Below are 24,939 nucleotides of genomic sequence, written 5' to 3' on the forward strand. Positions count from 1 at the left end.
GGTTACACAATGTTGGAGGAGGAGGTGAACATGTAAATGTGTCTTAATTTGGGAATTTTATTGGAAAAAGCGTGGACTTACGAATGATGTTCCCAAGATGTCCGTCGAGAAATTTGGAAGAATGAGGCCAGCCTGTAAACTCTGTCTCGAGTCTCAATTATCTCCATTTATCGTGAAAATATGTGAATTTTGTAAATGGGATCCAAAGTTTAATTCATGTTATTCCATAAGATTGCGTAGGTGTAACGCGATGTTTTTATGATGAACGAGCTGAGTGATTGTCTTGTGACTCACAGGCATGCGGGGCTCCACTCCTCTGGACGTGGCAGCGGCCTCCTGCATCGACAACAACGAGCTGGCCTTGGCACTACAGGAGCAGGACCTAGAAATGGTTTGACAACAGAAAAAAAAAATACATTCAGACACTGCCCAACTTTACATTCCAGAAAGTAGTTTAGCTATCTAGCATTATTTTCACATTTTACACTTGTTAAAAAGCCAACCCAGTCTCAGGACGGGTCAAAAACAGATCCGATTTGTGTGTGTGGAATATTCATCAACAGCGCAATGTCTGTACACAAGAAATATACACTAATGCTGTTCCTTTTGTAATCATTGTAATGACGTAGGTGGTGACATACTTGGCAGGCTGTGGCCTGCAGATGTGCCCAATGCTGCTGTCCAAGGGCTACCCCGACATTGGCTGGAATCCATGCGGAGGGGAGAGATATTTGGACTTTCTGCGCTTTGCCGTCTTTGTAAACGGTAATTCGGCCTTCATACGGCGTGACCCAAAAGGTGTACTCACTCTTGGACTGGCCATTATTGGCATTTTGGGTATGATTTATCAATAAGTCCATCCATCTATCCATTTTCAATACCGTATATCCTCATAATATCCTCGCGGGTAAGTTGGAGCCAGTTCCAGCAAGACGCCCACCCTGTCTACTCTCGTAGTTCTTGTATCTGACTTCCTGCCGCTCATAGGTGAGAGCGTCGAGGAGAACGCCAACGTAGTGGTACGCCTTCTCATCCGCCGGCCCGAGTGCTTCGGCCCGGCGCTCCGAGGAGAAGGCGGCAACGGTCTGCTGGCCGCCATGGAGGAGGCCATCAAGATCTCAGAGGATCCAGCAAGGGATGGACCCACGGTCAAAAAAGACAGACGCTTCATGTGGGTGCCCGTTAAACTGACTTTTTGGGTCCACAGAACCTATCCAAGGATGACATGTTTTTCAAGGAAACCCTGATCATCCTTTCTTTTCTTTATTGCAGGTTTGGTGGTGAGGAGCAGCAGGAAGAGAACCGTGTGCATCTGGGAAACGCCATCATGTCCTTCTACTCGGCCCTCATTGACCTGCTGGGCCGCTGTGCTCCCGAGATGCACGTGAGTGGACCTGCTTTTGTAAATGCTGCTCCAGATAGAAAAGCTGAACTCTTAACACATCTTTATTCGTCCACTAGCTGATCCAAGCAGGAAAGGGTGAAGCTCTGAGGATCCGAGCCATCCTGAGGTCTCTGGTGCCCATTGAGGATCTAGTGGGAGTCATTAGCTTGTCTGTGCAGATTCCATCTCACGGCAAAGGTGAGGTACAAAGGCTAGACAAGACTCTGTCGTCAGTATGAAGTCCCTACTCCGTACAGTGGAACCTTGTTACACTGTACCTTGAGGGACATAATAATTCTGTATGTTATAACGTTAGTTCGTTGTAACCATTTCCAGTAAAATGGCCGCCAACTACGATGTACAATGCAGTATGAACATTTATAGATTAGAACAATTACACAGTTACAAATACGTCTATGTGAAGAAAAAGTGATATGATGACATGAAACAAACTAGCATTCCAACTTCATCTCTAAAAACATTCAGTCAGCAAATGTTACCCGCCATAGGCAACTGCCAGCGCCACCGACCTCTGGGAGACTCCCTTTCAAAAGTGAGCGACAATTTCTCCTTTCACAGACAGCGAGATTTGCTTCCGCTTAGCAGACAGGTTTTCAGACCATGTGCTCAGGACACGCGGGCCTCCGTGAGTTACGGCGGGAAGTACAACAATGAACTGAGTCGATCAATAGCAATGGAGGAGAATTCCGCGTTGTACATTTTGTTCAAAAGCAGGGTCGCGGCGGCAGGTAGATTCCCCGTTGTCACGTAGACCTTTTCACTATTGGGAAAAATCTGGTCGTTATAATAAAGTTTGTGTTATAAACCTGTTGGTCCATTTGCAAAATCGGCAAATGGAACATGAATTACGTGAACTCGGGACTTTGAAATGTGAACATTGTAGGGGAGAAAACGTAAAAGGGGTATGTTGGAACCAGATTCGACTGGAGTAGCATAAAGACTTCAGGTGTGTTAAATCGGTCGTCCAACACACTTGTTTGATTTTGTTTTTTATTTTTTCTCCCCTGCACATACTGCAGATGGTCAGATTGTGGAGCCAAAGATGTCTGGCAGCTTTGTGCCCGACCATAAGGCCTCCATGGTCCTCTTTCTGGACCGAGTGTACGGTATTGAGAACCAGGACTTCCTTCTCCATGTGCTGGAGGTCGGCTTCCTACCTGACATGAGAGCTGCGGCTTCTCTCGACACGGTGAGTCCTTCGTGTACACGCTTGAAATAGACCGTGCTCACTCTGGATACGATAAGGGAATTTTCACCATCTATTGGAGATGCCGGTTATGGTTACTATATGTATGCAGTTCGTGGCTTTGAAGTGAATCGTGCATTATAATGAATTCCATTTGCCCTTCCTTGCGTCTTGGTGACTTTAGATCAATAATCAAATTCCACATGATCAACTGAACTATGCACTGTATTTAATGAGGCAGCTTTCGGGCCTCTCAGGCTTCAGGCAGCATGACGAGACTCGAGTCAGATTTAGGCCACCAGTTGCAGGAGCCGTGATTTGCTTGGCTGAAATTTATACTTGAATTGTATGAATTGATAAGGCTTGCTTGTTGAAAGCAGTTGAAAACTCTCTTCAATGAAATCGTTATGCTAGTCGCCACATTGTTTTGTTTTGACTGTAGAAATGTTAATGAATACATTTAAATTGAACTCAACATTTAATTAAAAGTCAGTTTTTTAAAGTATATTACCGTATTGGCCCGAATATAAGACTGTGTTTTTTGCATTGAAATAATACTGAAAAAGTGGGGTCGCCTTATATTCGGGGTCTAGACGTTATACCCATTCACGACACTAGATATCAATGATGATGCCAGATATCAATGAAGCGAATGCTGACCTTGACTCCCCAGGCCAAAGTGAACCCCTGCCACGAAGAATAAAAATAAAAATAGCGGCAGCATGAATAAGAAAAATAAAAAATAGTGGTAAGAAGGATGAAAGAAAATAATAGAAGAGGTAACAGAAAAGGGAGAAATGTAGCGACAATCTGGAGAAAAGTGGGTCGAAGATCGGCCAGGTTAACCGGCAGCTGAGGAGAAGTTATGATGTAATTTACATTTCAAAAACCAGAAGCCATTCATTTACGAATGTGATTGCACTTTAAATTTGAATGAGGCAAAATAAAATGCTTTTTCTCTCAAATATATTATGTAATCATTTGTACTGTAATTATTTTCTGTATAAAAATTAATTTGTTTTTCAAAAAGTCTTTTTTCAAGCTTGAGTTTTGAAAAAGAGGGGGTCGTCTTACAATCAGGGCTGTCTTATTTTCGGGCCAATACGGGAGGTACCAAGGGTACAGCTGGGGGTACCAAGGCCGAAGCCCGGGTAGTTTTTGTTGTTGTTGTTCAGTGCGTGCAAACCTGGCAACCTGGAAGCCACTTCGTGAAACAAGTATCATGAAAGGAAAGTCTGTGCCGTTATGTTATTCTTGGCTGCACTGGCCGAAAATCAGAAACATACTTTCCCTTTCACTTTTGACGGCTCACAAGGTATATTCACCCCAGAAACAAAACAGAACATTGTTTTACAATAATTTTACTCTGCCAAATATCACATTTGGCCGACCTCCACCCCCCGCCCAAAACATCCATTGTGCTCTACAATACACTATGATTAAACCCACTGGCAATACTGATATTCCACGAGATGGTAGTAACTATGTTGCTTTGGCCTGAGCACAAAAACTGAACACGAAATTGTAATATTTTCCCAGTCTGCTCTTTTCCAGCTGCGAGTGTAGGCAAATAACTAATTGCGTCGAATTGAATTGTGATGACCACACCACAGTGTGTGTGAAACAAGACATCGTGACCTCTCTCCTTCTAGGTGGCATTCAGCACCACAGAAATGGCGCTGGCGCTGAACCGCTACCTATGCTCGGCCGTCTTGCCTCTGCTCACCAAGTGCGCCCCCTTGTTCGCCGGCACCGACCACCGCGCCATCATGATCGACTCCATGCTGCACACCATCTACCGGCTATCCCGCGGCCGAGCCCTCACCAAGGCCCAGAGGGACGTCATCGAGGAGTGCCTCATGTGGCTCTGCAAGTCAGTTGGGGCCGGCGTGTTGGGGGTGGGATGGCAAATGGCCCAAATGTGATGGTAACAAATCCTCCTCATTTGTCATGATTTACTATTGGCAGGTACCTCCGGCCATCCATGCTTCAGCATCTTCTTAGGAGGCTGGTGTTTGACGTGCCCATCCTCAACGAATATGCAAAGATGCCGCTCAAGGTCCGCCTCACTTTTTCGTTTTTGGAATCGACTCTATGATCTTCAACATTATTGTTTACAATGAAACATTTTTTACAGAATGTGGTTTGCAGCGGTGAACTAGGGCAATGATTCCCAATAATTACCAGGAGACAATTATCTAACTTCTCTTCATTGGTCACAGGATTATAATTTGTTTCCTATAAACTACGACCCAATCGATTAATTGACCGGCCAGAATTAGTTTTTTTAAAACGAGTAAAAACAAGCGGTACGGAAGATGAATGAATGAATGAATGAATGAATGAATGAATGAATGAATGAATGAATGAATGAATGAATGAGTAAAAAAATTCTCCCGATTTTTTTTTTCCACATCGACACATCACAACCTAAGACAGAAATCATGCAAATATTTAAGAAGTATTGTCTTTATTCTTGCAAACGTTAAGGAACCCCCCAAAAATCATTTTATTCATTAGATATTTTTTTTAATTAATTGACCGATTCATCAGAATTTTACCCTGCCAAATATCAGAATTGGCATTGGCCTAAAAAAAAATTCCATATCACTCGAGCCTCTGCTCCAAATAATTTATCCTTGTTCACCTATCTATCCCAGTGACGTATAGTGACAGGTGGAACAATTTAAATGCTGTTGCACAAGATGGAAGGAGAGTCAAATTGAGGGTCAAATAGCCTCCACATCCGCCTGTTGCCTTTCATATGACTGCGTGATAGCTTTGTGCTCATCTTTCACACTGAGTAAACACTTTGGGATTAAATTACCGGTAAAACAAGATCTTCATGTAGACACGTATACTTTTTGGGACATTTTGTTGGTTGTGTAAATCTGCGAGTAATTGACGCCAACCTAAAATGGTTTGTAATTGCCTACAGACGCCACAAGATGGTGACAAAGCAGCGTAGCAATATAGCATGTCAATGAAGCTTTTGCCCTTCAACATAAATTCTTTGGCCCCAAGATGGCGCCTCAACACTGTTTTCTTTCGGGACTTGGCTTGGGTCAGTAAGTTTTCCAGTAAATATTGAAGGACAGGTTCCCCCCAAAATTTGTGAATTCACAAATCCTGATCTGCTGGGGTTCACGGTGGTGGACACATTCACACATTTGCACTGCAGCTTCTACTGTACTAACATAGATGACTATCCTCCAGCTTCTGACAAATCACTATGAGCGCTGCTGGAAGTACTACTGCTTGCCTAACGGTTGGGCCAACTTTGGGGTGACATCAGAGGAGGAGCTTCATCTTTCCCGCAAACTCTTCTGGGGAATCTTTGAGTCTTTGGCTCACAAGGTGAGAGTTGACATTCTTTGTTCCTTGTCTCATTTGCATGCTCACCTTTAGTCAGAGCAGGCAAAAATAAGTATATAGAAATACAGGGACTTGTGTAAAAAGAAATTGAAGGTGGGCATTCGAGCTGAACATTAAATCAAATTCAAATGAACATCAATTTTCACAACGGGTGTAATTTTCTCTCATGTGAGCGTGTTTGCATTATTGTTGCAATCTGAGTTATGATTTACTGATGTATATTTATGGCACACTTGTTTGGTAGAATTTTCTTGCGGTGAACGCTTAAAAGAAGACTACATGTCCAAATGTTTCATCTGTTCAAAACTCTACTTGTTAGTAACTCTGCTCCTCTGCATTCATCCCCACACTTTAGAAATTTGACGCAGAGCTCTTCAAAATTGCCATGCCGTGCCTGTGTGCGATAGCAGGAGCCATCCCGCCTGACTACGTGGATGCCAGCTACTCCTCTAACACAGAAAAGAAAGCGTCTGTGGATGCTGAGGGCAACTTTGACCCCAAACCAGTGGAGACCACCAAGTGAGATATGACAAATACATGCTAAAAACATCCAGCCATCCATTCTATAGACCGCTTGTTTATTAAGGCCCAAGCATGTCAATGCCACACAGCAAGGCCCAAACAAGATTTGAACCCCGGGAACTCTAGACTGTGAGGAAGAATCTGCCAACCACTAGGCCTCTGTGTTCCCTACATAGTATTCATTAGCTTCTGGCCACAAATTGTGTGATGCACTAATGAGGCATAGATAATTATCTCGTCAGTTTTGACTCTTGGGTATGATGAATTACAGAAAATGTACGATGAAATAATTTCTCGACATATATAGGCCAAATACGATATATTTATTTGTTTGAGTAAATGTTTCTCATCCCTCAAAGAATTCTTTCTAATGACCTATCTTAATAGTTTAACTGAAAATCCCACAACTATGACCCCAACATAGTTAACATTATTTTAAACTCATTACACAGCATTCGACATTAACGGTGGCCTGATGGCCCGTGGTAGAAAGCCGCTACCCACCTTCAGACGCTGTCCCGAACGCGCCAGTCTGAATTTCAGTCACGTCACACAATTCAATTCTAATTTTTAATAATGAGAATTTGTTACGGTAACTATGTATGAATGTTAACCCGAGTCATACGTTGACAGCACCATTATCCCCGAGAGGTTGGACATCTTTATCAACAAGTATGCAGAACACACTCATGACAAATGGGCATTTGAAAAGGTCAGTTCAGAAAAGCAGTAAATTATCTGTTCTTTTCTCCCATGTAAATGGGTGTTGCTTCAATGGGTTTATTTACAGATCCAGAACAACTGGACCTACGGAGAGGTTTTAGATGAGAACGCAAAGACTCACCCAATGCTGAGGCCGTACAAAACATTCTCTGAAAAGGTAATGTGTATTTCTGATTCTGTGAGCTAGCCAAATTGTGGCTTTGGATCTGCCCGTGGGCCACGTACAGTCTTTTTCCATTCTTCAATCTGGCCTGCTGAGAATTTACATTCAGGGCTCTGCTTTTAATTCCTATTTGAATATTTGATTACTGCTGTTGGCCTGTTTGTTTTGTGATGCTGCTCGAAGACAGCTGGGATAGGTTCCAGCACGCCCGCGGTTTAGATAATGCATAATGGATGGATATTTTTGAACTTACAGTGTATGTTAAATATATATAGACCCGGCCGTGACACGGGCGCTAAAATTTGAAATGTCAAATTTTGAAAGATTTTTTTTTTGTGCAAATAAAGAAACATGAAGAAGTTTATCATGACGGTTAATACTGTATTTCCCCCACTTGCCTGTGCGCGTCAGGACAAGGAGATCTATCGTTGGCCAATAAAAGAGTCCATCAAAGCCATGCTGGCATGGGAGTGGACCTTGGAGAAAGCCCGAGATGGCGAGGGAGACGTTGAGAAGAAGGCCACCCCCCGTAAAATCTCCCAAACTGCTCAGGTACTCTCAAGAGAGCCTTTTGGTTTGTTTTGGACAAAAGTGAGTGCAAAACAAAATAAACAAAAAACATTTCTGTCTCCAGGCTACATACGATCCCAGCCATGGTTACAGCCCTCAACCGATAGACATCACAGGAATGGCTTTGTCTCGAGAGCTGCAGGTTTGTATCAGACATGCCTCTCTCACTTGTCTTCCCCCTTCGAGCTCCACCAGATGAAGATGTCTCTTTTTCTCTGTCTTCAGTCCATGGCCGAGCAGCTGGCTGAAAACTATCACAACACGTGGGGCCGAAAGAAGAAGTTGGAGCTTCAGTCCAAAGGTGGGAGGCTTTCTTAGCCATGCACTTGCACCAGATATCCAACCAAACCAAATATCTCCTTTAAGGTGGCGGCACACACCCTTTGCTGGTACCTTACGACACCCTGACTGCGAAGGAGAAGGCCAGAGATCGAGAAAAAGCCCAAGACCTACTCAAGTTCCTCCAACTCAACGGATACGCCGTGACCAGGTCGGCTGTTTGTTGTCACCTCTTTAGTTCAAGGTCATTGTTGTCTTGTTTTGGTTAACGGTGGCAAAAGTACTCACACACAGTCTTATTCTGTAATAAATGCCTCCAAAAATTCAGACAAACAAACATGGCGCCATTATGAAGGAATAAGGGTATTGTTGTGGCTATAGTACAATAATAAACCGAGAGGAAATGGGCCAGAAATAAAATCAGAATGTGGACATTTCAGTGGTTGGTGGTTCCATTCATTGACTGTACATTTCTGCACTTTTCCATCCGCAGGTACATGATAAATGTACTTAATAATAATAATAATAATAATAATACATTTTATTTATAAGCACCTTTCAAGACACCCAAGGACACTTTACAATAACAAAAAAACACAAAACAATACATTAACGTCCCTGTAAAATTAAAATGGATGTCTTGTATAGTTGACACACCACAGAGAAGTTTCTGACAACCCTACCAAATTCGAATGATTTAAGAAATTGCCAAATATTCTACATAAAGCGTCCCACTTGTGAAAATTCAATCCGTTCTCTCAGCTCTCAAACGATATGGGCATGTCCACTTCTATAACCTGGAAATATACATACTACTTCTGCCAGAATATGTATTACACCTGCACATAACTACATGTTCGAGCCGCAAAAATATATAAAGATCCTGGTGACTGCAAAATATGCCACCAGTTAATCGTGGGGCGTCTTCATACTGAGACAACAAGGCATAATAAAGGGGCCACTCCACCTCGAAGCCTCTGTCTACTCACTGGTTATCTTGTTGGATTATAAATGTTATTATTATTTTTTTCCTCTCGCCTTCTCTCTGTGATATACACGTGTTCCCGGCCGACAACGAGGCATTCTAATGTGGCCACGCCACGTTGAACCTCCAGTCCATGTGACTTTTGCTTAGCTACAAAAGTACAATTCAATGTTTCCTGTCAATTATATGTAAACAGTATCCATTTTGATGACCTGCCGCAAAGAAAAAAAAACTGCACAGAAATAAGGTTGCCTTATGAACTTGCATCACATCGTAAGTCAGATCATCTGTTGGTTTAAGCTTAAGTTTGCATTGTGAGTCTAGTAAATCAATCTTGCTCAATCAAATATTGGGAGTCATAATCAAGACTTTTTCACTGATCACAACACAAAAAAGTACTTTATCATCTAGAAAGTTCTTTTTTTTATTCTATTTTTTTTCCATGGTCAGGGGCATGAAGGACATGGAGCAGGACATCTCATCCATTGAAAAACGGTTTGCCTATGGCTTCCTCCAGAAGCTTCTCAAATGGATGGACATTGCCCAGGAGTTCATTGCTCATCTGGGTAAGCAAGACGTGAAAGTTCACCATAAGAATGTTGATGTCACATTTGTTCCTGTTGTTTCTTTCTAATAGAGGCCGTGGTTAGCAGTGGTCGAGTGGAGAAGTCACCACACGAGCAAGAAATCAAATTCTTTGCCAAGGTGCGCTTGTTGGAGAAGCAGTGGTTGTCAAACCCGGGTCCGCAAACCCTAACTTGGACCTTAAATTGCTGTTAGGATTCATGAGGGGGTCCTGCTTGTATGATGAGTGTGTTGGGAAAGCATTTTATTTCGTGAAACATTGACTATGGATGGTATGAATAACAATGACTTCTCTGCCATGTTGATTGTGTGCTAAAGTGTGAAATGAATAATCTTGAGCACCGATGGACAGCACTTAGCTCCGCCCCTGCCTGTAAAGGATTCCTGGACCCCAAAAGTTTCTGAATCCCCGTTTATACAGCTTGTACAGTTTTTTTCTTTGCCACTATTTTCCAATGAATGGAATGTCACATGGGCTTTGTTTGAGTGTGAGTGTGTCTTTTGCTAAACCTAGTTTCTGCCCCTAGATTCTCCTACCACTTGTGAATCAGTACTTCAAGAACCACTGCCTGTACTTCCTCTCCACCCCTGCTAAAGTCCTGGGAAGTGGAGGACATTCATCCAACAAGGAGAAGGAAATGATTGCAAGGTAGCCTCACAGCCATCTCGGAATTACAGTGGAACCTCGAAGGTGAAACACAAGAAATGGAAGAACAGGAAAACAAATAGAAGTAGTCATAATATGTTCCATGTCCTGTACTAGCGCTGTTTTAAATACGTAACGTTTTAAACAATGTAATCGTAATACAAGTATAAATGTAAAAATCTGCGGACAGAAAATGTAATAATTAAGGCATAATACCAAGTTAATGCGAGACATAGAAGCCCCACCAATCTCATTTCAATTTTCTTTTCGAGACTATACTAAACTGTAGGTGTAAAAAGGTGTTAACCCCGGGGTGGCCAAGCATTTATATTATCAAGAGTCTTGTAACATTTGTTGCATTATCTATCACTCCCACAAAAAACACCAATTGTTTATTTTTTTAAATTTAATTTACATTTATTCCTTTCAAATTATTTTCTCCCATTTTCTCATTAAATAATTACAATACAATACAATACAATACATGCTGATTTCTATAGCGCTTTCACAACAGCGGCAGCTGTAACAAAGCGCTTTACAAAACAGTTAACATAAAGTAAAATAATAAACACAACACATAACATAAAATACGGACAGTCGTGCAGTCCTAACCACTTTTCCGTCACACGCTTTGTTGTTTGAAGCGGTTTGAGATGAAAGAGGAGAGAATCAAAGTGTCCTTTAACCAGTGGATCAGAGACGTCATGCTCAAAATGTGCACACGTCGGCTACAAGCTAAGTTTCAAAGTCAACAAGAAGCTGTAGCATCCATTGACGAAAAAAGACATTGGTTCACTTCTCCTGTCCCATGGAAATCCATTTCAATTCCAAGCGGCGACTCACGGTTCCAAATACGCATCGGCGCTCTTCGCCAACGCTCCTCTCTCCTCATCTGAAAATTGCTGAATTTATCCATTGTCAATGTGCTACATCCTTCACTAGCTTTTATTTGCTGCCTATAAATAAATGAATAAATGAAATGAATGAAAAATTATACAGTTAAGCAATTATCCGTATGTATTACATACCGTTTTTTCCGCACTATAAGGCGCACCTAAAAGCATTCAATTTTCTCAAAAGCCGACAGTACGCTTAACAATCGGATGCTCCATATAAATGGATCAATATTCTCATTTCTTGGATGCAGTATTTTAAATGTTCTCTAAAGCGCTTTCTTGTAGCTGCAGCGGTTGTGCTACAGAAGCTGTATTGTGTTGTATTGTATTCATTATATTATGTCTATTGTATGTATTGCTCCATCTAGTGGATGCATAATGCAACTGCAGCCACGATTGGAGCTTCGATTTTATGCACCTTAGACTGCGGTGTGGCCTATATACAGTATGAAAACAGTTTGAAAATAGGACATTCGTTGAAGGTGTACCTTAAACCTTAAACCTTACAGTGCGGAAAATACAGTATTTATCTTATGAACACAATTGGTTGGCTAAATGTATTTATTTATTTATTTTTATTAATACTACAAATTAAAATGAGAAATGATCAGTTTTTCTTTTTCAGATGCAAGGTTCAATTTTTTTGAAATTTCATCGATACAGTAGTTGACCTGGTCCATCTCTCCATTACACAAAAATCAAGTGTTTGGCCACCCCATAGCTTAACCACTGTCAAAAGTATTTGAATCTCAAGTTCTTGTGTCACCTGAGTCGCGTTTGACTGTGGAGGTTCCACTGACTTACGTTTTTATTTGAACGATTTTACACATTTCTTAGTCAAACCAACCAAGCAAAGAAAAGACAACTAGTGTGTGATGTGTCTGTCCTCTCCCTCCTCCACGCCCCTCCTAATGTTGGCTTTTCATGTCACCTCAAACATCTCTCCTTCCCTGGTTCTCTCCTCATCGTCCTATTCCTCTTATTTTCTCCTCTGTGTCAGTATCTTCTGTAAATTGGCTGCTTTGGTGAGGCACAGAGTTTCTCTTTTTGGTAAGCGATCTTCACGGCACGAGTGTGTCTGTTGTCCTCCTCCGCTTCTTCTTCTTCCTCTTGCATTATGACAATCACATTTTTTTGCCCTCTCGTTCTCTCATCCAATGCAAGTTTTTTTGTTTTGTTTTGCCAATAACAGCCCGCGTGTGATTTGAATGTGAGTTTTTCATCATCAGAGCGAAATATGTTGTTTGAGGCTCGACTAATTAGGATTTTTTTTTTTTAGGTCAACAGCGATATTTGGCAGAATAAAATTTTGATAATTGATTAATCGGCTGATTAAAAATAAATGTGTGCGTGCGTGTGTGTGTGTGTGTGTATGGGTGTGTGTGTGTATGTATGTATATGTATGTATATGTATATATATATACTGTAAATATATGGATGTATGGATATATGTGTAAGAAAGGGCGGCCTGGTGGTTGCGTCAACCTCACAATGCAGAGGTCGTGGGCTCAATCTTCTGGTCTCCCCGGGCATGCCTGGGTTTTCTCCGAGTATCCCGGTTTCCTCCCACATTCCAAAAACATGCGTGGCAGGCTGATTGGACGCTCTAAATTGTCCCTAGGTGTGAGTGTGAGTGCGAATGGTTGTTCGCCAATGTGTGCCCTGTGATTGGCTGGCAACCGATTCAGGGTGTCCCCTGCCTACTGCCCGAAGACAGCTGGGATAGGCTCCGGCACCCCCCGCGGCCCTTGTGAGGATAAAGCGGCTCGGAAAACGGATGGATGAATATCTAAGACATAGGAAGGAAAGGGGTAAAACAGTAGAATTTGAAAATAGAGAAATAAATGGTAGTTCACTAAAAGTACAAGATTTGGGAAAAAGTTGTGACACAAGTCATCGTGATTTATCGACAAGTCGAATCTTTTTAGAATCATTGTACAGCTGACTGTACAGAAGGTACAATTAACGTGTCTCCACTCGTTGCCGTTCATACAAGAGAATAATAGCTCAGCTAAACTGCCACATCTCACTCTGAAAAAGTACATTTTTGAGTAATTTGAGAAGCAGCTTACAAAAACAGCACCACTGCAGTCAAGTAGAGAGTAAAGTTCCTTTGACCTACCGTCCGCTGTTTCTAGGAACGGATGCAAGTGCCGTGGTCAACTGCCTTCACATTCTGTCCCGCTCGCTGGATGCCAGGTGCGTCTCGTCCAGGCGTCACCTTTACTGCAGTTTTCTAGTTCTAGAAAATAAATCAACCAATCAAAGAAAAGACCGTATTTCATATTTATAATCTTTTTGCATCAACCTCTCAGGACTGTAATGAAGTCGGGGCCCGAAATCGTCAAGGCCGGCTTGCGTCAGTTCTTCGAGAGCGCTGCAGACGACATCGAGAAGATGGTGGAGAACCTCAAGCTGGGCAAAGTGTCCAGCCGCAACCAGGTCCGAAGCTAACCTGTTAAAGTCACAGAGACTCAACTGAAATACAACTGAACCGTACATCACGAGTGAGTCTTGTTGGTTGCCGTAGGTGAAAGGCGTGGCCCAAAACATCAACTACACCACCAACGCTCTGCTGCCCGTCCTCACATCTCTCTTCGACCACATCGCTCAGCACCAGTTTGGTGACGATGTCATGAGTGAGTCCCATCCGGGTTGGGTCGGGTTCGAAGTCATCCGCGTGCCATCGTTTGTTAGCAAGCAGAGTAACGCTTTGGCTTTCCTTCTCCTCAGTGGACGACTTGCAAATCTCATGTTATCGGATTATGTGCAGCATCTATTCGCTGGGCACAGTGAAGACTCTGCATGTCGAAAAGTGAGTGGGAACATCCATTCATCTCCATTCCTCTTCTTCCTTCTATCGCTCCTCTTTCTCCTCCTCCTCCTCTCTTCCATCCCTTTTCTCTTCCTGCTCCTTCTCCTTTCCCTCTTCAAGCTTTTCTTTATCCTCCCAATCGTCCTCATCGCCCTCTCCCTCGTCATCACCCTGCTGTGCAGACAGCGTCCTGCTCTCGGCGAGTGTTTGGCCCACCTCGCAGCTGCCATGCCAGTCGCCTTCCTTGAGCCGGAACTGAATGAGTTCAATGCTTTTTCAGTTTACACCACCAAGACTCCCCGGGAAAGAAACAGTGAGTCTAATGACGACGCATCATCACCCTTCACAAATGTTTGACTTGTGAAATGATTTGATTGTTTTTCCAGTACAAACAAGTACATTAAACTCCCGTTGCACGGTAAAACTAGTAACACCGTAAAAGCATATACCGTATCGTGCAAAAGTGAGGGCACTCTCATATTTTGAAAGTACCGGTATTTTATTCTTAACACGAGACAACGCTGAATAAATTTAGCTTTTTTTGTTTTTGTCTCCTCCAGTTCTGGGTCTTCCCAGCCAAGTGGAGGAGCTCTGTCCTGACATCCCCGAGCTGGATAGCCTCATGAAGGAGATCCACGACCTGGCAGAGTCAGGGGCGCGCTACACTGAAATGCCTCATGTGATCGAGATCACACTGCCGATGCTGTGCAATTACCTCCCGCGCTGGTGGGAGAGAGGCCTGGAGAACTTCCCTGAGCTAGAGGGCCAGATCTGCACGTCGGTCACCTCCGAGCACCTCAACCAGCTCTTGGGTAGCATCATGAAGATTGTGGTCAACAACCTGGGTATCGACGAGGCGTCCTGGATGAAGAGGTTGGCAGGTTAGTGGGAGCTTAGATTACAACAAAATGTCCACGTCATCTTTTGTTTGGGAAACGTGCTATAACCAGTCCAAAATTCTGAAGGTCGACATCAGTTTGCATGTTCTCCCCGTGCTTGCGTGGGTTTTCACCGGGGACTGCGGTTTCCTCCCACATTCCAAAAACATGCATGCCAGGTTAATGGAGCACTTGACATTGTCCCCAGTTGTGAGTGATTTGATTTGATTTGACTTTTTATTAGGTCTCCCATAGGAGAAACTTGTCTTGGAGGACAGTCCCTCTGTGCTGCTACATACATTGAGCAAAAAACATACACATACACAGCACAACATAATTACAACAATTACATACAAGACAAGACAGTATGCACTCTCCACACTTTGGACACTACATTACAGTCATATGCACCCCCTCACCTCCACCACACTCATGTCCTTCCGCTTGTCTGTCTGCCTCCCTATAATTGTTTATTGATTAAAATGATAGTCTGTGGTATGAATGAGTTTTTATACCGGTTTAATTTGCAGAGAAGAGTCCTATACCTCTTTCCTGAGTTTAGGAGCTCAAATTGGGAGTGTAACACATGAGAAAGATTGTTTAAAATGTTGTTTGCCTGTTGAATAACAGACTACACATATATGTGCGGATGGTTGTTCGCCAAAGACAAAGGTCGTCAGTTTGCTTTTATGGAAGACACAGAGATTCAGAGGATTTGGGTCATTTTAAATTAAACAATGTCTGTAAATGATTAATCCGTGATAATCGACTAGTTGACAATTAATTGCTTAATCGTTGATCCTTTTTCAGCATGCTCATTCCTTCCGTAGAGTATATCATCTGAAGCTTTGGTCTCTCAATGTTTGCAGTGTTTGCTCAGCCCATTGTGAGCCGGGCCAAGCCTGAGATGCTCAAATCCCACTTCATCCCCACCATGGAGAAGCTAAAGAAGCGCTCAGGCAAAGTGGTGGCCGAGGAGGACCATCTGCGCATGGAAGGCAAGACGGAGGTGGACAACGAGAACGGAACCATCCGAGATGAGTTTGCCGTGCTGTGCCGGGACCTCTACGCCCTCTACCCTTTGCTAATCCGCTACGTGGACAACAACAGGTAGAATAACATCCATGCAACTATTCAGAATGTTTGGAAAGAATATGCGCCAGGGAAGCGAGAGTCGCTCGAAAGCTTGTGTTATTCTCGTGATGTCATTGCTCTTTGTCCGCAGGGCAAGATGGCTGACGTCTCCGGATCCTGACGCAGAAGAGCTCTTCAGGATGGTGGGCGAGGTCTTCATTTTCTGGTCCAAATCTCACGTGAGTTTTGCCCCTCCATATTTCCTTCGTGATCTTCCGTCAGTCCCATGACACTCAAACATACTTGCTCTTTGGATTCAAATACCGTATTTTCCGCACAATAAGGTGTTCAATTTTCTCAAAAGCCGACATGCGCGTCATAATTCGAGGACGTCTTCTATATGGATCAGTATTCTGATTTCTTGGATGCAGTATTTTAAAAATTCTCTAATGTGCTTTCTTACAGCTGCAGCGGTTGTGAAAGTCCTGTAGAAGCTGTATTGTATTGTATTTTATTGTTTTCCCTTTAGCATTGCTCAATCTAGTGGATGCATCATGCAACCTCAGACACTATTGTAGCTTCTATTCTACGCGCCATGTAATGCGATGCGCCCTATTTATGAAAAAAGTTTTAAAATAGGCCATTCATTGAAGGTGCACTTTATAATCTGAAGCACTTTATAATGCGGAAAATGCGTTAGGTTAATCAAACAATCGACCAATAAGGTACAGTAAAAAATGATTGGTGCTTGGTTACTTCCTACCATTGGCGTCACGTGTATGTGTGGGTGTGCGTGTGTGTGTGTGTGTGTGTGTGTGTGTGTGTGTGTGCGTGTGTGTGTGTGTGTGTGTGTGTGTGTGTGTGTATGTGTGTGTATGTGCGCATGTGTTTATTATTGCAGAATTTCAAGCGCGAGGAACAGAACTTTGTGGTGATGAACGAGATCAACAACATGTCCTTTCTCACCGCCGATAGTAAGAGCAAGATGAGCAAGGTGAAAGAGGACACACACGCACACAAATACACTCACACACAGCTGTCCAGAGCCAATGCACATAAACGTTTATTCACCTTAAAACTGGATTTACACTACGTGGTTCAAATGGCACAAATCCGATTTCTTTCATTTTTAAAAACATTTTTACTTCTAAATGGCACACTTTGGATACGGTACCTGAAGTATGGTGATCGATGATGTATCTGTTAAATGACAAATGATTTTTGGCAGTGTGTTCTCAGACCATTAAATATAATCTAAATGTGCACATTATACATGCAAATAACATTATAGTGGCAATACTGTTTGTTGCATAAGAAGTAATAAACCAGTGGTGCGAAATCACTACATCATGACCAATGTTACAATCCAGTAGCATAGTCTGTTTAATTCTCAAGGATGTGTCATTAATATGTCGTTATTGTAAGCCACTGTAATATTATGCAAAGTATGAACATTAATACTGTGCTTAAATCCAGAAAAAAACTACACTTAATGAATTAATGTATAAAGTTTGAGAAATACTGCAATAGACCATGAAATAGTATGTAAATCAGTGGTCACCAACATGGTGCCCGCGGGCACCAGGTAGCCCGTGAAGACCACTTGAGTAGCCCGCCAGTGCCTGGACATTGTGATTTGCTAGTAGAAATTATGATTTAAAAATGCAAACATTGGCAGTACCGTGAGACATTTCGAAACACGATCAAAGTCTGACAATTTAAATCATCAAGTATTAAAAATAACACATCCTCATATTATTGAAGGTATTTTGGACAAATATGTTATTTCAGACGTGTATCAATTTGGTAGCCCTTCACACAATCGGTACACATGAAGTTGCTCTCACCCTCAAAAATGTTGGTGACACCTGATGTAAATAAACCAAATTAAATGTGTATACACCACCGAATGTGATGTAAAGAGAAACATTAGAATTGTTAAATATGATGCTAACGTGGCATGTTAGATGTACAGTACATTATACTTGTACAGAGTAGAATGGCAAGTCTGATATAAGTGTGGTACGTTAGTGGTGTCCAGAGGAGTAGAACATTATGTAAGAAAATGTCAGTGAAGTAATGTGGTTGTTAACTTCATTTAAATCACTGAATACACTCGTGCTAAAATGCATACTTGACTTGGTAATTATAAACACAGCGATGTCCTATATGTAAATACATGGAAATAGAAACAGGCAAAAAATGAATCTGAATTGGACACATGCAGTGTAAATCCAGCCAAAGACATTTCAGTCACGCCATATGTTGTAACACATTAAAGAACTAATCTCTGATCAATTTACTAACATTTGCACATGCTGCCGCACATACAAAACATTTTCATGTCAGCCCTGTGCGTCTTTTCCTCTGTGGATATTAAAATGGTTCCACAGCCAGAGCCAAACCAGCCACAACCTTGTCTTGTTGTTGTGTGTTCAGAGCCTCCCGAAAATAATGATAGTGCTTCCACTTTTTACAAATTTTCTTCTGTTACAATCTTCTTCCAAAACGGGATTAAGTTAATTATTAATTATTTAATTAATTATTTTTTTAAATAACAGACAGACTGGCGATGATGTGCAGCCAATCAGCTCACGGGATAAATCCACTCATGCTCTCATTGGTAGATGTCGCGCCGGGAACCAATCACACGCTTATATACATGCCAGACCCTAACATGACAACATATCTGTAACTTTTGTAAATTTGTTGAAAAGAAAAAAAGAAGCAAGCACATACTCCTCAACTCACATCAACATAGTTCCTTAACACCCCAAAAGCTTTATTTCACAATCATTATGGTGTGCTGTGGCTAGATTCTTTTTTTTTTTTTTTGATGGGCGGTGGGGGGGTGGATTTAATTTCTGTTGGAATAAGGTTGTAACATAAGACAAAATGTGTGTGAAGTACTGTGAATATTATCCGGATGCACTGTAACTCATGAGATGCGATTCACTTTCACACCACCAATGCGCCAAACTCCCAGGAGCGTTGTTCAGAGGCAGTTTGTGGTGGCGGAGGGCCGACGGCGGCGTGTCCTAACTATGCTCTTTCTTTGTATCCTGGGTCGGGGTCGGACGGCGTCCGCTAGGCCGGAGATGGAGAGGTTAGACTGTGTTTGTGCACGAGCGCTGGGCTGACCGCATGGGCACCTCCTGGGTTTGGGCCAGGCTTCTAGTCAAGCTTCGCGCCGTGGACCGCCGCACTTGTTACCACGCAGACCTCCACACATGCTCGCTTACGCGCACGCACGCACGCGCGCATGCACACACAATGTGTGATAAAGTCACTGTCCAGTGAAAAGCAACATATCTCTAAATGTGGAAACTTCTTTTTAGTTGATCTCCTAAAAAATAGCACATCAACATTTCATGGACAGCGGTTACTACAGGGGACAGCTTATCATGTTATCAGGTGACAGGGTGCATGAAAGGGCTAAAACGTATTCCAGCACATTTGTGTAGCGACTGTTCAAAAATACTCATCTCAAAACGTGTGTCTTTTTTTTCAAAGCACAGCAAAAACAACACACACACACACACACACACACACACACACACGCACACACACACACACACACACACACACACACACACACACACACACACACACACACACACACACACACACACACACACACACGCACATCTGTCTGAACATGATATTGCAGAGCTAAAAATAAATAAATAAATATCATTTATCTTTATATACTGCTATGTATATACTGTTTATATTTGTGCGTGTGTTTTAGAGGTGCAATGATGATGACAACTTCTGTAACTGATTATAAAATGAATCTAATTATTTTTTCTAATCGTTGAGAAACCTCGTTAAATTTAATACAGGGGGGTAAGTCGGGCTTATTTTTAAACAAAATAATAGATTACTAAACTAATTCTTAGTTGCCGCCCTAATAGAGATAAATAATGATATTATTGTTCACAATCTTTCAACCTTAGTCAGTGTGTGTGTGTGTGTGTGTGTGTGTGTGTGTGTGTGTGTGTGTGTGCGTGTGCGTGTGTGTGTGTGTGTATATGTGTGTGCGCGCGCACACGTTAGTGAGCGGGGGTCTGCCGTGGCTTGATGAAATCTCTGTGTTGTAGATTGTAGTGGCCTGACGGGCATCATGGCGCTCGGTTTAGCAGTTTCACGTCATTTTGAAGCGTGCTCGCCTGCAGCCAAGCGCCATCATCCCACTTTGTTTGATTAATAAAACCGTTTGTCTGTAGTTAGTTGGGATAAAGTGTGTGTTGGGCGGGTGGGGGTTGGAGTTGTTTGTGACGTTGGATTTCGTCCGGCTTTTTATGTCATATTCCACTGGTGGACTCTTCTACGTTGGCATCCTCAACAACAACATTTGCTTTGTATTATTCCAGGGATGTCATGCGATTTCCTTAGAGGGCTGCATGCAAAAAAAAAAAAAAAAAAAATCATCAAAAGAATGGAAGGGCCTCTACGGATGTCTTCAATTTTGATTTATTAAACACCGTAAACCCAATGCATCAAGCAATTATAACCTGAACAAGAATAAAAACACCGCTCTTTTGTTTCTGCTTCCATTTTTCATAAACTCAAAAGTTTTTTTGTTGTTTTTGTTTTTGCTTGAACACAAAAGAGCTGATATCTATAAAACCAATTAATTGGGATTTATATTTTTCGTATTCATCTGAGTATTTGTCGGGAATTGTATACATGGCAGATATGGGTGAGTCAAGTGCCTCCACACTTTTCATGCTGCACCCCCTCCTCAATCCAATCTTAAGATAAAATGATTGTGGGCCAAGTCAAATGTTGTTTTTAGCATTGGTGGACTTTCGACACCCCTGCTGTATTTGTACCAAAAAGCCACAGCCTTCAACTTTGCCGTCACTGTTGGATCTGCACAAGCTAGCATCAGCAGCAGGTAGCCTCCATCGCACTTACCGGTACTAACTGGAACCCCGCCCCCATCCCACTCTCCACATCTAATTCATTGACACTATTAATAACGCTCAACCATTGATGTGTGAGCGTGCGTGTGTGTGCACGCGCGCGCAACAGACAAACAGGGAAGCTGAGCCCATCAGAAGTTTGCGTGGACAAGAAGCCTACTTGTTGCTCTGCAGGACACCGTTTTTTTTTTCTTGTCGAGTCATTTTGTTTGCACGTTGTTCGACTGTGCATGATGTGAATCTGGCCATCACATTGCAAACCTTTCTCGTTCCATTTTCTACCTTTAGCACTTATTTGGTGAGCTTTCAGACATATTCAGCAGACCCTTTTTCATATGATGTCAGATGTCTTCCATGGTGTATATTAGACAAGTCAATGATGAAAGGTCAAGTGAGATTATTTCGGTTTTATTATTAAAGATCACAATAATAGGGCTTGGTGACTGTTTTAATCCTTAACCCAGTGGTGGGCAAACTACGGCCCGCGGGCCGAATCCGGCCCGTTGGTCTTTTTAATCCGGCCCGCTGAAGGTTGGTCCACAATTAAGGTTCGATGTGAATGATTGCATTCATTTCAATTGGACTTGTAATGACAGGCATTTCACCGCCAGGTGGCGCATTGACTATAAGTTGCAGAAGTTTGACTTGAAGTTTTTTCGACCACCTAGTACCTCTGTATCGCTCTACTTCTACTGGTCTGATCATAACCCATCTGCAGCGATGCACAGGCTAAAATAGGTCATCAACAACACTTTTGTCATTAAAAAAAAAAGTATATGAAGACCGTACTTTCATGCTTTTGTTCTGTTGATGTTTGATATAGACTGTCAACAAATGCAGTTTTTTAAAAATGTACCATAGCTCGTGCTGACCTGGCCCTTCTGTCAAATTTTAAAAGTCAATGCGTACCCCGAGCCAAAAAGTTTGCCCACCCCTGCCTTAACCTCACACCTTTTTTGTTTTGCTTAAATACAAATTGAATATATGGACCAATAGAATACCGTAATAACACAAAATTGATAAGGACAATCATAGAATTAAAAAAGAAGACTTTTCTTTCCTATTGTGTAACTACATGGCAATTTTTGAGAAACTGTGCTCAATGCCCGTCATCTTAAATTATAAAAAGTCTAGACACCCTGTTTTTTAAATGCTAGTTTTTGTGATTAAAAAAAAAAAAATCAAACATAAATAATGTCATAACGTTTCCCGCCATGACCTATAACCTTTTTAATTCTGTTGGGGGAAAACAGAACTATTTTCAGTAGAGGAAGTAAAAATTATTTGGATAAGTGGTTGCAAAAGTGTGCACACCCGCATCATTGATGTTTTAGCAGGCTTTTCCTGACATTTTCTTCCATTCAAGATTTTGTACTAAAGGTTTGACTCCTACTTGGAACTGTTCATAATAATAATAATAATTCCTTTCTTTTTATATCACAAAAGCCTAAAATTTGAACAGGGGAATTTAGACTTTTTTTATATCCACTTTATCTATGTCAGTGACTTATAGTGATCGGCAGAATAATGAAATGCTCTTGCACGGGATGGCAGAAAGTTTGATAAACGGGTCTGCAGCTTTAGTTTGCTGTAATCACTTTGGTCGTGTTTGTCAGTTGCTGAACTCCTCAAATGTTCATTTTGATTGCTTGTCAAAACAGGAGAGATCTTGCTTTACCTTTCTTTATTATTGAGTCTCTCCCTTCAAAATTACAGATAGCGCATCTTGAAGTTGAATCGAGCGGAAGTGAATAGGCATGACTGAAAAGCGTCTAAAGTGACCGGTCGGCGTGAACGTTTCCTTTTGCCCTTTTGCCAGTCCGGAGGCTCCGAACAGGAGCGTACCAAGAAGAAGCGGCGGGGGGACCGCTACTCGGTACAGACCTCGCTCATTGTGGCAGCGCTGAAGAAGATGCTTCCCATCGGCCTTAACATGTGCTCACCCGCGGACCAGGAGCTCATCAACCTGGCCAAGCTCAGATACTCGCTGGTACTGTGGAAGCCACATTGAATATCTGGATGCGCCGTTATAAATTCACTGGTGACGAAAAGAAATTAAATCTTTCCTCATTCTTGCAGAAAGACACTGATGAAGAAGTGAGGGAATTTTTACACAACAATCTTCATCTTCAAGGCAAAGTAAGTCAATTATTGTTGATAGATAACCTCATGTAAAAACCAATAAAATGAAGAATACATTATTGTATTTTCTAGAAGGACCACCTAAAAGCATTCTATTTTCTCAAAATCATTATAATCCGATGCATTTTATATACAGCATGGATCAATTTTCTGATTTGTGACAGTTGCAGTGGTTGTTAAAGCTCCATGTAAATAAAGCTGTATTGTGTTGTATTCCCTTTAGCATAGATCCTTCTAATGGATGCATAACGCAATTGCAGCTTCTATTCTATGCACCTTATAACACGGTGCACCCTATACATGAAAACAGTTTAAAAATAGTCCATTCAATGTGCGCCTTATACTCCAAAGCACCTTTTAGTGCGGAGAATACAGTATCTATCTTAAGCATAAACATAGATGTTACTAACCTCAAAAGACCTCAGCACTGCCCTAAAACTATTTCTACTCTCTGCACCTATTGAATAATTATTTCTTATTCTAAAATAAGCCTATGCACAACCGGAAATACAATGTCACAAAAAAATTCTAATACCTGGTTTAGAGGATTCAGGCCAAAAAGAATTTTTGGAAATGCTCTTTCACAAAAACTCCCCGTCATATTATGCTCTGATTTGAGATCATCCTATATTTAATCTTGCTTAGATTTTACTTTTCGCTGTCTTGATACTGTCGTGGCGAGAGGCCTGCAGACAGTAATGGCCAAATAACCCAACAGTTGTAGTGGTGTATGTTTTTGTGACATTTTTTTCTTTGGTGGAGTGTTGTGAGGTTTTTCTCATATAAAATACCGTGCCTTTGTTCTAATCAAGGTTGTGAATTAGCACAATGCGAATACGTGACTTGCAGGAGGAGGACCCGGCCATGCGGTGGCAAATGTCCTTATATAAGGAGATGTCTGGAAAGGCTGAAGATGCAGAGGACCCCGAGAAGGTGGTCAAAAGGGTCCAAGAAGTGTCTGCTGTCCTGTACCACATTGAACTGGTGAGTACGAACAATACCAATATAGCAGCAGATGCTTCTTGGCGACTGTGGCGCTTCACCAGAAAATCACCAATGGTCTCAATAGGAGTGTCTTCATTTTGTCATGTATTTTGTACATAAAAGCCTGAAGCCCACCCCTCCATTTGGTTGCATCTGCACAGTAGAATGACAGTAAAGCCTTTGTATTCTTTTGTATTGTAGACAGAGCATCCCTTCAAGTCCAAGAAAATGGTGTGGCACAAGCTGCTGTCCAAACAGCGAAGGAGGGCCGTGGTGGCCTGTTTCAGGATGACACCCCTCTACAATATCCCCACGTGATGAGTCCCTCAATACAGTGGTTCTCAAACACTTGGGGGGCCGCAAAATATTTCATCTCATTTAAAAAGGGCATAGGCAGAGATGGAAACGTGCTCACCGGTGACTGTGATGTCAGTTTTAGTTGACAGAAAGTGGTAAAATGGCGGCTCCCTGGGATGGCTAAAATTGGGTGAATTTTTCAGCGTAACGCTTATTCCACAAACACAATATTAATCAGAATCCTGTACTTCAACTAGTGGAGGCACATAGAACATTGTTGTAAAGAAAAATTGAGTTGACTTCCCCTTTAAGACGCCTTTCTCTAAAATAATGAATTTTAAACAGTATGACTTTTTTCCTACTATTTAAAAAAAACTGGCATTCCAGGGTACACAGGATAGTTCGTTACAGTACCGGTATATTTCCTTAAACCTTTCATTGCTGTGGTTACTACAGTGGACAGCTTATTAGGTTATCCGGTTA

At 42.0% G+C, this 24,939-nt stretch overlaps 1 protein-coding gene across 11 annotated transcripts in view; it reads left to right on the forward strand.

Annotated features, from left to right (window-relative positions):
• Nucleotides 1-24,939, forward strand: part of ryr1b (ryanodine receptor 1b (skeletal)) — a 116,299-nt gene that overhangs the window by 61,078 nt on the left and 30,282 nt on the right. For 8 of the 11 annotated variants that reach the window (XM_052078747.1, XM_052078752.1, XM_052078754.1 and 5 more), the window contains 34 exons: nucleotides 297-391; nucleotides 630-765; nucleotides 988-1,171; nucleotides 1,273-1,384; nucleotides 1,462-1,582; nucleotides 2,425-2,594; nucleotides 4,244-4,464; nucleotides 4,560-4,650; nucleotides 5,808-5,948; nucleotides 6,322-6,485; nucleotides 7,122-7,200; nucleotides 7,279-7,368; nucleotides 7,786-7,926; nucleotides 8,009-8,086; nucleotides 8,170-8,245; nucleotides 8,311-8,434; nucleotides 9,659-9,774; nucleotides 9,846-9,913; nucleotides 10,321-10,442; nucleotides 12,336-12,385; nucleotides 13,474-13,534; nucleotides 13,651-13,777; nucleotides 13,866-13,974; nucleotides 14,069-14,150; nucleotides 14,333-14,463; nucleotides 14,711-15,031; nucleotides 15,898-16,138; nucleotides 16,254-16,341; nucleotides 17,004-17,096; nucleotides 19,194-19,208; nucleotides 22,853-23,023; nucleotides 23,113-23,172; nucleotides 24,025-24,159; nucleotides 24,361-24,473. In XM_052078747.1, the coding sequence (XP_051934707.1) occupies nucleotides 297-391; nucleotides 630-765; nucleotides 988-1,171; nucleotides 1,273-1,384; nucleotides 1,462-1,582; nucleotides 2,425-2,594; nucleotides 4,244-4,464; nucleotides 4,560-4,650; nucleotides 5,808-5,948; nucleotides 6,322-6,485; nucleotides 7,122-7,200; nucleotides 7,279-7,368; nucleotides 7,786-7,926; nucleotides 8,009-8,086; nucleotides 8,170-8,245; nucleotides 8,311-8,434; nucleotides 9,659-9,774; nucleotides 9,846-9,913; nucleotides 10,321-10,442; nucleotides 12,336-12,385; nucleotides 13,474-13,534; nucleotides 13,651-13,777; nucleotides 13,866-13,974; nucleotides 14,069-14,150; nucleotides 14,333-14,463; nucleotides 14,711-15,031; nucleotides 15,898-16,138; nucleotides 16,254-16,341; nucleotides 17,004-17,096; nucleotides 19,194-19,208; nucleotides 22,853-23,023; nucleotides 23,113-23,172; nucleotides 24,025-24,159; nucleotides 24,361-24,473 (4,126 nt within the window). The remainder of the gene's footprint in view (nucleotides 1-296; nucleotides 392-629; nucleotides 766-987; nucleotides 1,172-1,272; nucleotides 1,385-1,461; nucleotides 1,583-2,424; nucleotides 2,595-4,243; nucleotides 4,465-4,559; nucleotides 4,651-5,807; nucleotides 5,949-6,321; nucleotides 6,486-7,121; nucleotides 7,201-7,278; nucleotides 7,369-7,785; nucleotides 7,927-8,008; nucleotides 8,087-8,169; nucleotides 8,246-8,310; nucleotides 8,435-9,658; nucleotides 9,775-9,845; nucleotides 9,914-10,320; nucleotides 10,443-12,335; nucleotides 12,386-13,473; nucleotides 13,535-13,650; nucleotides 13,778-13,865; nucleotides 13,975-14,068; nucleotides 14,151-14,332; nucleotides 14,464-14,710; nucleotides 15,032-15,897; nucleotides 16,139-16,253; nucleotides 16,342-17,003; nucleotides 17,097-19,193; nucleotides 19,209-22,852; nucleotides 23,024-23,112; nucleotides 23,173-24,024; nucleotides 24,160-24,360; nucleotides 24,474-24,939) is intronic. The other 3 variants (XM_052078748.1, XM_052078753.1, XM_052078758.1) reach the window with 1 other exon arrangement.

The sequence above is a fragment of the Hippocampus zosterae genome, chromosome 10 (genome assembly GCF_025434085.1).
Source record: "Hippocampus zosterae strain Florida chromosome 10, ASM2543408v3, whole genome shotgun sequence".
NCBI classification, from domain to species: domain Eukaryota; kingdom Metazoa; phylum Chordata; class Actinopteri; order Syngnathiformes; family Syngnathidae; genus Hippocampus; species Hippocampus zosterae.